This window comes from Pseudophryne corroboree, chromosome 9 (assembly GCF_028390025.1).
Source record: "Pseudophryne corroboree isolate aPseCor3 chromosome 9, aPseCor3.hap2, whole genome shotgun sequence".
Taxonomy (NCBI): Eukaryota; Metazoa; Chordata; class Amphibia; order Anura; family Myobatrachidae; genus Pseudophryne; species Pseudophryne corroboree.
In genome coordinates this window covers 182,060,999-182,074,894 of record NC_086452.1, presented here as the reverse complement: position 1 = coordinate 182,074,894, position 13,896 = coordinate 182,060,999, and the positions used below count along the sequence as shown (strand labels likewise).

The 13,896-nt window shown below is 44.8% G+C and overlaps 1 protein-coding gene across 5 annotated transcripts in view; it reads left to right on the top strand.

The window, feature by feature from the left end:
- The window catches only part of DNM3 (dynamin 3), a 952,228-nt gene that overhangs the window by 255,616 nt on the left and 682,716 nt on the right, over positions 1-13,896 (top strand). For all 5 annotated transcript variants that reach the window (XM_063939984.1, XM_063939983.1, XM_063939985.1 and 2 more), the window contains exon 10: positions 3,752-3,890. In XM_063939984.1, the coding sequence (XP_063796054.1) occupies positions 3,752-3,890 (139 nt within the window). The remainder of the gene's footprint in view (positions 1-3,751; positions 3,891-13,896) is intronic.

The window sequence follows — 13,896 nt, the reverse complement described above, 5'->3', positions numbered from 1 at the left end:
CTGCATAGGAGACCACAAATACTGTAGCTTGAACTCGATGGACAATTGTCTTTTTTCAACCTTAGTTACTATGTTACCTTTCAGGAGGTACTGGGGACTTGGGGATCAGAGTTCAGGAGCTAGAGCAATCTACCAATGAATATATAAAACTGCATACCAGGCGTGTGGAGCTGGAGCAGGGACTGGCTGCTGGAAGGCTGATATTTCTGGTTCCGGGCATAGTAGGGACAAGCTGACAGTGTCCACCAAACAGGGAGAGTCCCAGCTGTTGGAGTATATCCTCAGAAAAACTCTAAATCAGACGGAACCCAAGATATGTGGCTGGGAAGAGCAATTAGCAGGCTTGGATGGGGGACCACTGCTTTGAAGATGGATATCTCTGCTTCTCCAGGGCCGATTTTAAAAAATCTGGTACCCCTGGAAAGGGGAGACCCTCAGCTATCAGCCTAGGGCCCTTAGCATCCTGGGGCCCTTGGGCAAGTGTCCATTGAGCCCATACGAAAAGACGACCCTGGGTACCACTGGGAAGAAATGAATCCATATTTTGGAACAGAAAATATTTTAATCAAATTATTGTCCTGTATCTGTGTACTACAGCACTCCCCCATCCATTGAATTGTTGCCAAATATCTTGGGAGTGCCATGAATTCAGTATGAGGCAACCAAAGTTATAATCACAGACGCAAGGCAAACACATTTTTATTAGGTAATTTTTTGATAATAAAAATAAGTGGACATTATAGTTGCTACCATGCACTATGTATTTTAATATAATTTTGACAACGCAGCGAAATATTTTCTAATCATATTCATTTAGCAACATGAAGTACACCTACACATGTCAGATACTTTAAAGTGTCTGTAGTAACATGGCACTGAAAAGTTTATTTGTTCTACTTTTCTTCCGCACACTGCTGTTTTACATCCAGTTACAGAGCAAAAATCTGGATACTGGACCTCATTCAGCATGGATCACAAAAGCAAAATATGTCTCTACCATCAAATGAAGTTTGTCTTTCTCAAAACCTGGTTTTGTTGCCTTGACGAGTCTGGAGGAACCCTCATTTATGTGACATTATTGGTCTGTGTGCCATTTTTCATAGAAGGGAGTGTCTTTTGAGGAGGAGGTTGAGAAAAGGAGGTTGAGAATGTTATGGAGGAATCAGATCATGGTGTGGAACCTTCCCCAATGGAAAAATACCAGAATTTTCAAAATGATGTAATGCAAAAATAGTACAGTTTAAAAGGTGAATTAGAAATACATATTGTTAATTTTTTTATTTGTAAATGAAACATCTGGCATGACCTTGTCCTTCAGATGCATCTGGAAAACGCTTCACATATTTGTTTTATTTTGTTTTCAATAAAATATATTAAATGTATCGTAGATATACATGTATAAAATGTCTAGCAACATACAGTAATTCATACATGTAGATATATTTCTATATAGTTTTATATGCACATACAGTACATACATCTCTTTGTATACACACCTCTCTTGTTCATAAAGTGATGGCTTGGGCCAGGGTGCTCATCACTTGCCTTCACTACCAGTGCCCTGTCCCAGCAGTATATACCCTCTCCAGGGGCGATGAGATGATAGGAGGGTGGGTACTAATTACCTGGGTCCAGATTGTTAGAGGGGCCCAGCCTGGGTCATCTGCTAAGAGGGTCATGGTGCAGCTGCCTGTGGCCCCAGTACAGCTGTGAGGAGCTTAGGGTGGGGGAAGTTTACTTTCAAGAGGAAGTCTCTCCCCATAAGTGGTGACTGCTGTGTGAGGGACCTAGCCTCCTGCAGTTCATTCACCCTCCAACTCTATATTCACTTGCACCACCCCAGCAGCACCCAGACAACAAGAGAGAGGACCGCGGCACATGTTCCCCTAGACTCCCTGCTTATTCCTGCTAAGGCCTGTCCAGAGGCGACTGCCTTCCAGTGTCTCCTGTATTTACGCTACTCTGGCCCTATAGTCTATTATTATGTTTAGCATTATTAATCATATTTGTGGCAATTTTTTTTGCATATTTTGAGGAATTAGTGACATGTATATATGTTGAGATTGCCTTCCACCATCCTGCTTGGTGCAATAGCTCCTGTTCTATCACATTATTGCAACTGAATGAATCTTTTCAATATTCGCTAGGCTTATTGGCTGCCTAGAGCCACAAGGGAGGTCCTTGTCATCAGGGACACTGAGTAGGAGGGATGCTCCCATCTCCTACTGGAGGGGCCCAGCGGGAGAGATGGGGGGGGCATCACGGGCAGCTGCATTAGACTTTGGCCAGGGAGAGAGAAGAGACTGCTGCTGAAGTCTCTCTGAAGGAAAGAATACTTATGGCTAGGCCATAGCATGCCTGCATGAACCCAGATACTGAGAGGTATATAATTTGTTTTGCCCTACGTCAAACCATGGAATATATTGTCCTACAGTAATTAAGAATTTTGGGAATAAAATGTTTATTAACATTTTTACATATAAAATATTACAAGTTTAAAAAAAAAAAAGTTTTTATTGCTGTTTAAACTTATTGCTTGTTTCTTTGGAATTGGAACAGGAATTGGAACATTTTATTCTAATGAAGTGAAAATATAATGTGATTAATGTGAGCTAGTAGTGCTGCAGTTACAGTACACAATTCATATACATTATATGGTGGCAATAGTCAAAGTCAGAAAGTCCTTACCGCTTACAAATGGTGCAGTCACAGACAATCACTACATAATTAATAAGATAAAAATAATTATATTACAAATATAAGTCTGCAGTGTTAATTTAGTATCAATGTACAATATCTCGTAGAATATTGTGCAAGGGGACTTTTTGTTATTGTGAGCTCAGAAATACACGCACTCACCCGGCTGTACGGCGCTGCATACATTGTGCGGCATCTTAAAATAAACTATAATAATAATACTCCTCACTGTACATTCTTAAACGCTCATTCTTTATAATCGGCTGGTACGTTATCGGGTGGCCTGAGTGTATCTGGATACAGCTGCTATAAACCTGGTGCATATGATAATATAACATGTGCAGAGAGAGATAGATTTGGGTGGGGTGTGTTCAGTCTGCAATCTAAATTGCAGTGTAAAAATAAAGCAGCCAGTATTTACCCTGCACAGAAACAAAATAACCCACCCAAATCTAACTCTCTCTGCACATGTTATATCTGCCCCCCCCCCCTGCAGTGCACATGGTTTTGCCCAATTGCTAACAAAATTCCTACTGCGATCAATTCAGAATTACCCCCAATAAGCGCTATGTGTGTGTTAACTAGAATAACATGTGAACTTGTGCCAACAAACAATACAACTAAAATAGCATTAAGAACAAATAGAAACAATAACAATAGTTACTGATTAGCGATAATTTGACAGCTCTTTTCAGATATTTTCTGCGCCCCTAAGAAGCCGGGTGAGTGTGAGAATAGGTAGTTTGCGGCTAAATAGCTGCTTACCCTAAACTTGCCCCGGTACTTCCCTCTGGTTTTTCTGTAGTCCTGGCGGTCTTTTCTCCATGCTGATGTCTCCGTTCTCTGCTCCATGCTTGTCATTTTGCTCATGAACTAGTTGCAAAGAGCACTCAGTAACTTCCACACACAATTGCACAATCAGAACAAATTTGCACAAACTTAAATATATATATATATTTTGTAAATGGCCGATGGTTTCTAGTGTGAAAACCTTTGTAGATTTATTTGATAAACTTTGATAAAACTTTGACTGATCATTGTGTTCCTTTTACAGAACTGGGCTGTTTACTCCAGATATGGCCTTTGAAGCAATAGTGAAAAAGCAGATTGTGAAGCTAAAAGGACCAACTCTGAAATGTGTTGACCTAGTGATGGAAGAGTTACTTAATACGGTTAGAAAATGCACCTCTAAGGTTTGTGTCTAATCTAGATTTTTATGTAATTTACTTTCTTCTAGCTATACATGGTATTGTAGTGTATTCCCATCACAGTCAGCTGACTGTATCCGGTCTCTAGGTCGACCACACTTAGGTCGACCACTATTGGTTGACAGTAAGTAGGTCGACAGGGATTCTAGGTCGACATGTTCTAGGTCAACATGACAAAAAGTCGACATGAGTTTTTCACATTTTATTTTTCATTTTTGTTAACTTTTCCATACTTTAGGATCCACATAGACTACAATTGGGAAAGGTAACCTTGCCCGAAGCATGGCGAGCGAAACGAGCCATGTGAGGGGACGCGGTGCACTAATTGGGGATCCCGGTCACTGTACGGAGAAAATGACACAAAAGAAAGTGCAAAAATTCATGTTGACCTAGTACATGTCGACCTAGAGTCCCTGTCGACCTACAAACCATGTCGACCTAGACAATGTCGACCAATGTGTCGTCGACCTTGCATACCACACCCCAGCTGACAAGCATGATGCAGTCAGTGGGCTTGATTCATAGGCGAATGCAGTTCCAAGTCTGTGGCAACTGGCCGATGGTTTCCGTTCTGCATGTGCTCATTTGCCTCACAGCGTGCACTGCGATAGTCCTGCGATGACGGCTGCAGTGCGACTTTAGTTGCAATATGATTGACAGACAGCGATTGTTTAGGGGAAGGTAACAGGGAGTGGTGTCTAAATCTGATGAAGAACTCATGATAAATGCTTAGTACAACTAAATATATATGAGTATCTGGTCATCATAATGACCAGAGAAATGGCAGCTGTAAAATGTTACTCTAAGGCTAGTGTTATGATTCCAGTACTCCTGACCGGAGGAGATCTTATGACAATGGCCAGAGTACTGGAAGGGAATGCTGGTTACGGGAGCAGGAAAGACTAGTTGCCCCTGGCGCCCTAACTCTATTGTCTCACCCGTGCTATTGGAAATCCCTTGCGAGACTATGGTTTCTTGAGCCCCTGGCAGCCACGTTTGAAAGGCGGATTATGTCTGCCCAACTCCGGTGCCCCCCGGTCTTAGTGAGAGACAAAGGGAAATCCGAGGCAGGATGATGACAAGAGGACCTCTGACTACAACAGGCCAAGGGCAACAAGCTAACTAACCAAACTTGAAGTATGCGCGGAAAAACCGCCAGATAAAAGGACAACCAAAATCCACTAGTCCATTACTCCTACCCAGCACCGCTGGATACCAGAGTGGATCTGTGGGAGCGGAATCCTCCGCAAAAGCTCCGAAACACAAATAATAAATAATAAGTAATAAAGCGGCCAAGCCGCAACACACGGCTACGCCGCGACTCACGAACACCACTGGATGTTTAACGGTGCTCAGTCAGGACTCTAGGAACAGATGACGACTTCCGAGTGCAGGACAACTGAGGACAGGAACGACCGGATACAGCAGGACTGGAAACACTCTCAGCAAACAGATACAGCATGCAGGAAGCTATTACCGGCGTCTGTATGAGGCACTGCAAGAGCATATAAACCGAAGCCCTCCAATCAACTGCTGCCAGTGCTGATTGCATGAATGCCGTGCAGCTGCCTTGCTGCACGGCCAGGAAACAGGTGCCCTTACTAATTTAAATGGACCCAGCAACGGGGAACGCGGTCCGCCAGTGGCGTCCCCGTTGCTAGGGTCCGTGCGGCTCCGTGCGCCCGGCGTCTAGTGTTGCCAGGGAGCCGGCGGCTGTACGCGCACGGCGTCCCTGGTTGCTAGGCGCCGGGCCGCACCGACGAGCGGACCCCGGCGCCTAACAGTACCCCCCCCTTGAGGAGGGGTCAAGGAACCCCTAAAGCCAGGTTTCCGAGGAAATTCCCAAAAGAATGCCCTCTTGAGCCTTGGGGCATGGAGATCCTTATCCAGGACCCAAGACCTTTCCTCTGGACCATAGCCTCTCCAGTGCACCAGAAAATAAAGCCGACCCCGGGACAATTTGGAATCGAGAACCTTCTCCACCAAGAACTCCTGTTGTCCCTGTACATCTACTGGTGATTTCCCCTGAGAGATCTTCCGAGGAAATCTACTGGAAGAAACGTATGGTTTCAACAGGGAGCAATGGAACGTATTTCCGATCCGGAGAGCTCTTGGTAAACGTAACCGGAAAGCAACTGGGTTGATTTTTTTAATAATATGAAATGGTCCAATAAATTTGGGGCCCAATCTAGCTGAGGTTTGTCGAAGTCTAATGTTACGAGTCGACAACCATACCCTGTCTCCCACCTTAAAAGCGCAAGGACGTCGGAGCCTGTCCGAAAAAAATTTCTCTCGAAATGCCGCTTTTCTGAGGGCAAGATGCACTTTTTTCCAAATGACTCTGAGATGAGAGGTTAAGGTTAGCGAGGAAACAGAAGAATGTTGAAAAAAAGAATTAGCTCTGGGGTGAAAACCAACAACTGAAAAGAATGGAGACACATTAGTGGAGGAATGACAAGAATTATTGTAAGCAAACTCCGCCAAAGGAAGAAACTCGGACCAATCATTCTGGAGTTTGGCTGAGTACAAACGCAAATACTGTTTTAATGATTGATTAACTCGCTCGGTCTGCCCGTTGGATTGGGGATGGTAACCGGATGTTAAAGACAATTTCATCTTTAGTGAGGCACAAAAGGACTTCCAGAATTGTGCAATGAATTGTGGACCCCGATCAGAAACAATATCAGTGGGCAACCCATGAAGTCTGAAAACATGGCGGAGAAACAAAACAACCAATCCCTGGGCAGATGGCAGTCGGGGAAGAGCAATGAAATGAGCCATCTTGCTAAAACGGTCCACTACCACCCATATGACTCGGAATCCGGCTGACAGAGGGAGGTCTACCACAAAATCCATGGAAATGTGAGACCATGGCCTGAGAGGAACATTTAAGGGCATAAGTTGCCCGATAGGCAAGGAACGGGGAACCTTATGCTGTGCACAGACCTGACAAGAAAAAACAAACTCCTTAATGTCTTTAGAAAGACCAGGCCACCATACTGAGCGGGAGACTAATTCCAAAGTCTTAGAGATCCCCGGATGCCCGGCAACTTTGCTATCATGAAATTCAGTCAAAACAGTAGCTCTCAAAAACTCAGGGACGTAAAGACGACCAGCAGGAGTATTTCCAGGAGCTTGATGTTGAAGCTGCTTTAACTGGGTAAATAAATCTTGTGTGAGGCCTGCCCAAATGACTGAAGACGGAAGTATGGGAGTAACAGGACTGTTATTATGAACTGGAAGAAAACTGCGTGACAGGGCATCCGCCTTGGTATTCTTGGAACCTGGCCTAAAGGTGATAATAAACTTGAAACGAGTAAAAAATAAAGCCCAACGAGCCTGCCGGGCATTCAGCCGCTTAGCTGATTCGATGTACTGAAGATTTTTGTGGTCAGTCAATACTGAAATGGTATGTGTTGCTCCCTCAAGCCAATGTCTCCACTCCTCGAAAGCCCATTTAATAGCCAGTAACTCCCGGTTACCAACATCATAGTTGGATTCAGCGGATGAGAATTTCTTGGACATGAAGGCACAAGGATGTAGTTCAAGAGACTCCGGATCCTTTTGAGATAGGATAGCCCCCACTCCAACCTCCGAGGCATCAACCTCAACAATGAAGGGCAATTCTGGGTTGGGATGTCTGAGGACTGGAGCTGAGACAAAAGCTTGTTTCAAGGCCTGAAAGGATAACTCAGCTTCACGTGACCAGTTGGTAGGATCCGCTCCCTTCTTAGTCAGTGCCACCATGGGGGCAACCAGGTCGGAAAAAGAATGAATAAATCTTCTATAATAATTCGCAAACCCTAAAAAGCGCTGAATTGCTTTTAAGTTGGTGGGTTGCGCCCAACTAAGGATGGCTTGGAGCTTCTTAGGTTCCATGTAGAATCCCCGAGGGGAAATAATGTACCCTAAAAAGGATACCTCCGTGACATGAAACTCACACTTCTCCAGCTTGGCATATAGATGATTTTCACGTAATTTTTTAAGAACCTGACGCACCTGGGTAACATGTTGTTCAATTGAGTCAGAATAGATCAGGATGTCGTCTAAGTAAACGACCACGAATCTTCCTAGAAAGTCACGGAGCACATCGTTAATGAGATCCTGGAAAACTGCCGGAGCGTTAGACAAGCCGAACGGCATCACCAGATACTCGTAGTGACCCGACTGAGTACTGAAAGCCGTCTTCCACTCATCTCCAGACTTGATTCGGATGAGGTTATATGCTCCCCTCAGGTCAATTTTAGAAAAAATCACAGCCGAACGCAGCTGATCAAAGAGGACAGAAATCAGCGGCAGAGGATAAGTATTTTTAACTGAGATCTTATTCAGGGCTCTAAAGTCAATGCAAGGTCTGAGTGATCCATCTTTTTTCTCCACAAAGAAGAAGCCTGCACTTAAAGGGGATTTAGATGGCCTGATAAATCCTTTCCCTAGACTCTCCTTAACATACTCATTCATGGCCGCAGTTTCTGGCCCGGATAAAGCATATAACCTTCCCTTTGGCAATGTGGCACCGGGAATTAGCTCAATAGCACAATCATAAGGCCGATGGGGAGGCAGAATGTCCGCATTGCCCTTGGAAAACACATCAACAAAGTCCTGGTATTCCACGGGAATGAGTTCGGGAATGGCAGCAGCTATTCTAACGGGAAACGTAATACATTCCTTATTACAGATGGTACCCCATTGTGAAATCTCCCCCGACTGCCAATCAATGGTGGGATTATGAATGGCCAGCCAAGGGTGACCCAGAACCACTGGAACTGCTGGGCAATGGGTAAGGAAGAACTCGATCTTTTCGGAATGAAGAGCTCCTACCGTAAGTAGTACAGGAGGTGTACAGAGGGAAATAACCCCATTGGACAAGGGACTCCCATCTAAACCATGCATGGTGATACACCTACCCAAGGCTAACTGAGGAATACCTAAGGCCTTGGCCCAAGTTAAGTCCATAAAGTTCCCTGCAGCTCCACTGTCGACAAAAGCCGACACCGAAGAACTGAGGCTGCCAAAGGAAACTTTAGCTGGGACTAAAAGGGAGTTATTCGAGGAGATAAGCTGCAGACCAAAGTGAACCCCCTCACAATTCACTTGGTCGAGGCGTTTCCCGACTTGTTCGGACAATTACGGGCAAAATGTCCCTTACCCCCACAGTACAAACAAAGACCAGAGTTTTGCCTTCTGGCTCTTTCTTCTGGAGACAGTCGGGAGAAACCCATCTGCATGGGCTCCTCTACGTCCTCAGGAATGGAAAATACACATGGAGTAGTCCTGACTGGTGCTCCTTTTTCAGCCCTCCGCTCTCTTGAGACGTCGATCAATCTTAATAGAAAGCTCCATGAGTTTATCGAGTGTCTCAGGAGCGGGATACTGAAGGAGACTGTCCTTTATAGACTCAGATAAGCCGAGGCGAAACTGACTGCGCAGGGCTGGGTCATTCCAGCCACAGTCGTTCGACCAACGGCGAAACTCTGTACAATAAACCTCTGCAGGATTTCTACCCTGTCTGAGAGCGCGTAACTGACTCTCAGCGGATGCCTCTCTATCAGGGTCATCATACAAAAGCCCTAAAGACCCCAAAAAAGCGTCGACTGACAACAATGCCGGATCCTCTGCTTTTAAACCAAATGCCCAGGTCTGAGGATCCCCCTGGAGCAAAGAAATAATGATTCCTACCCGCTGAGATTCAGTACCTGAGGAGATCGGTCTTAAACGAAAATAAAGTTTACAGGATTCTTTAAAATTAAAAAACTCCTTCCTATCACCAGAAAAACGGTCAGGCAAGTGCATTTTTGGTTCAGGGACTACCCTCGGGGAAGTTCGTAAAAGATCTTCCTGCGACTTCACCCGCAGGGAAAGATCCTGAACCATCTGAGTAAGTTCTTGAATCTGGCTGACTAGGAGCTGACCAGGATTTGGCCCTAAACCTGTGGGATTCATGAGGCCGATAACTCTTAAAAAACTGAATAAGGAAAAAATCAAACCCTGTTTAATTTTAAGTTTTGGTTTGGCCGGTAATAATGTTATGATTCCAGTACTCCTGACCGGAGGAGATCTTATGACAATGGCCAGAGTACTGGAAGGGAATGCTGGTTACGGGAGCAGGAAAGACTAGTTGCCCCTGGCGCCCTAACTCTATTGTCTCACCCGTGCTATCGGAAATCCCTTGCGAGACTATGGTTTCTTGAGCCCCTGGCAGCCACGTTTGAAAGGCGGATTATGTCTGCCCAACTCCGGTGCCCCCCGGTCTTAGTGAGAGACAAAGGGAAATCCGAGGCAGGATGATGACAAGAGGACCTCTGACTACAACAGGCCAAGGGCAACAAGCTAACTAACCAAACTTGAAGTATGCGCGGAAAAACCGCCAGATAAAAGGACAACCAAAATCCACTAGTCCATTACTCCTACCCAGCACCGCTGGATACCAGAGTGGATCTGTGGGAGCGGAATCCTCCGCAAAAGCTCCGAAACACAAATAATAAATAATAAGTAATAAAGCGGCCAAGCCGCAACACACGGCTACGCCGCGACTCACGAACACCACTGGATGTTTAACGGTGCTCAGTCAGGACTCTAGGAACAGATGACGACTTCCGAGTGCAGGACAACTGAGGACAGGAACGACCGGATACAGCAGGACTGGAAACACTCTCAGCAAACAGATACAGCATGCAGGAAGCTATTACCGGCGTCTGTATGAGGCACTGCAAGAGCATATAAACCGAAGCCCTCCAATCAACTGCTGCCAGTGCTGATTGCATGAATGCCGTGCAGCTGCCTTGCTGCACGGCCAGGAAACAGGTGCCCTTACTAATTTAAATGGACCCAGCAACGGGGAACGCGGTCCGCCAGTGGCGTCCCCGTTGCTAGGGTCCGTGCGGCTCCGTGCGCCCGGCGTCTAGCGTTGCCAGGGAGCCGGCGGCTGTACGCGCACGGCGTCCCTGGTTGCTAGGCGACGGGCCGCACCGACGAGCGGACCCCGGCGCCTAACAGCTAGGGCCACACATAGCGGCCAAGTGGGTCCCGCTAAACAGGACCTGCTTGGCTAGAGGGGGTTTTGTGTGCACATGGATCCTGTTCTGCTGGATGCCGCAGAACAGGATTCGGTCAGTGACACATGGGACATTGAAATGTATGTGTTCACACTGAAATCCCGTCGTCCTGCCGTCCAGCCCAACCACAGCATGCTGCAGTTGGATCCGACGGCGGGACTACCTCACATGTGTGGGCTCCTGCATAGGCGCCCATGTGCAGTTTCCTTTTGGCCAAGCAGCTTGGACGCTATGTGTGACCCTACCCTAAGGTGAAGTGAGATTGGTGTTTTGAAGGCTATTTAGCATTATATGAAATATGTATCTGCTCTTCTTTATTACACATCAGTTTTCAGCTTTTTTGTACACTTACAGAATGCCATTATAAAAAGGTTTATGGCTGAAACATTTAATATGATATGTTATAGTTAGCAGTGCATACTCCTCCCTGTTATGGTTTGGTTGGAACCTACAATATGGTTTAACAGAGAACCAGCATATCACTGAAAGTCTATCAGTAGCTGGCAGTAAAGCCCTTGATATTTTATCGTAACTTAAAATGTTTGATGTAATTTTACAAGAAATGAATGAAAACAGTGATGCAGCACGTACAGCGTGTTTCTGCACAAATGCTCTGTTTGTAAACTTACATTACTCTAGTCTTTTGCTGTTCATCTATATATTCCATTCTGGAACCTGCTGTAGTAGTGTGTAACAGATATAGCACATAAGGGGTTATTTAGAGTTGGTTGCAGATTTTGCTATTTTAGCAAAATCTGCAACCACTAAAATCGCATGTTGGGTGTCGCCCAGCATTAGTAGCTCCGCCCAGCGATGCAATCACAGTTCAATTGCAATCGCATTGCAAAAAACTCAAATAGAAGTAGACCGCTGACTACTCATCATGACTGCGTAGACAGGCACACCGCCGCCATGTTTACAATCACAGGCAATGCAGGCAACATGATCGGTCGGCCCCGAAAACGGCCATGACACGCCTGCATTTCCTGGTCCACTCCACCACGTCGCTGCCTCTGGACGCCTGTCACCTGCCAATCATGATGCAAGCACATCCTTCTGGGATAGCCTGCGCACTGCGCCCACTGCGCAAGTGTAGTGTTCCAAAAATTGCCCATTTGTGATTTTCGGTCATCTCTGTATAGCCTCTATATAATAATTTTAAACACATTTGGAGCTCACATTCATATTTTTACTTTTATCATATTTCTTACTTCATGACTGTAAGAAGACTTTCTGGCTATCTTCAATTTAATTGTCATAAGTTATTGATTTGATTTGACATGTTGATGATTCTTTGGGTTATGCACTGTACAATATACATTTACAGAGGAGAAGGTCCTAACAGAACTTTCAAAACTAAAAGTGGATAAATCAATGGGACCAGATGGGATACACCCAAGGATACTCAAAGAGCTAAAAGATGTGCTGGTGACACCTTTAACAGAATTATTTAACCAGTTACTAAATACAGGTGCTATTCCAGAGGACTGGAAAAGAGCAAATGTAGTTCCACTGCACAAAAGTGGAAGCAAGGAAGAAGCAAGTAACTACAGACCAGTAAGCCTTACATCAGTAGTAGGGAAAGTAATGGAAAAACTATTAAAAGAAAGAGTAGTGGAATATCTTAAATCAAACAACTTACAGGATCCAAAACAGCATGGATTTACTGGTGGGAGATCATGCCAAACAAATCTTATTGACTTTTTTGACTCTGTGATGAAAATAATAGATCAAGGGGGAGCTGTAGATGTAGCATATCTAGACTTTAGTAAGGCATTTGACACTGTCCCACATCGCAGACTGCTAAATAAACTTGAAAGCCTGGGGGTGGATTATAAATCAGTTAAATGGATAAGAACCTGGTTGCAGGATAGGAAACAGACAGTCGTAGTTAATGGAGTGCAATCTATGGAGGGAAATGTTACCAGTGGAGTACCCCAGGGATCTGTACTTGGTCCAGTTCTCTTTAATATCTTTGTTGGTGACATTGCAGATGGTATTGAAGGGAAGATATGCCTTTTTGCAGATGATACAAAGATATGCAACAGGGTAGACACACCGGGAGGGGTCAAGCAAATGATTAATGACCTAGATAGGCTTGAGAAATGGTCAAGAACGTGGCAACTACAGTTTAATGCTAAAAAATGCAAAATCATGCACTTGGGTCTCAAAAACCCAAAGGCTAAGTATAGTATCAAGGGTACTATAATGGAAACTACTGAGGAGGAAAGAGATTTAGGAGTCACTATTTCAAGTGACTTGAAGGCAGGAAAGCAATGCAACAAAGCAATGAGAAAGGCAAGTCAGATGCTTGGTTGCATAGGGAGAGGAATCAGTAGCAGGAAAAAAGAAGTGATAATGCCACTGTATAGGTCATTGGTACGGCCCCATCTGGAATACTGTGTCCAGTTCTGGAGACCCTATCTCCAGAAGGATATAAATACATTAGAGAGTGTACAAAGAAGGGCAACTAAAATGGTGCATGGCCTACATCACAAAACTTACCCGGAAAGGCTAAAAGATCTTAACATGTATAGTTTGGAGGAGAGAAGGGAAAGGGGGGACATGATAGAAACTTTCAAATATATCAAGGGTCTTAACAAAGTTCAGGAGGGAAACATTCTTCAAAGGAAAAGAAGTATTAGAACTCGAGGGCATACATTGAGACTGGAGGGGGGGAGGTTCAGGGGAAATTTAAGGAAAAATTACTTCACAGAAAGGGTAGTGGATAAGTGGAATAGCCTCCCATCAGAGGTGGTAGAGGCTAAGACTGTAGGGCAATTTAAACATGCTTGGGACAGGCATATGAATATCCTTACAAAGAATTAAGGTTAAAAAAGGGTTGAGATTGCCTAAAGGATAAAATAAAAAAGGGGCAGACTAGATGGGCCAAGTGGTTCTTATCTGCCGTCAAATTCTATGTTTCTATGTAATAT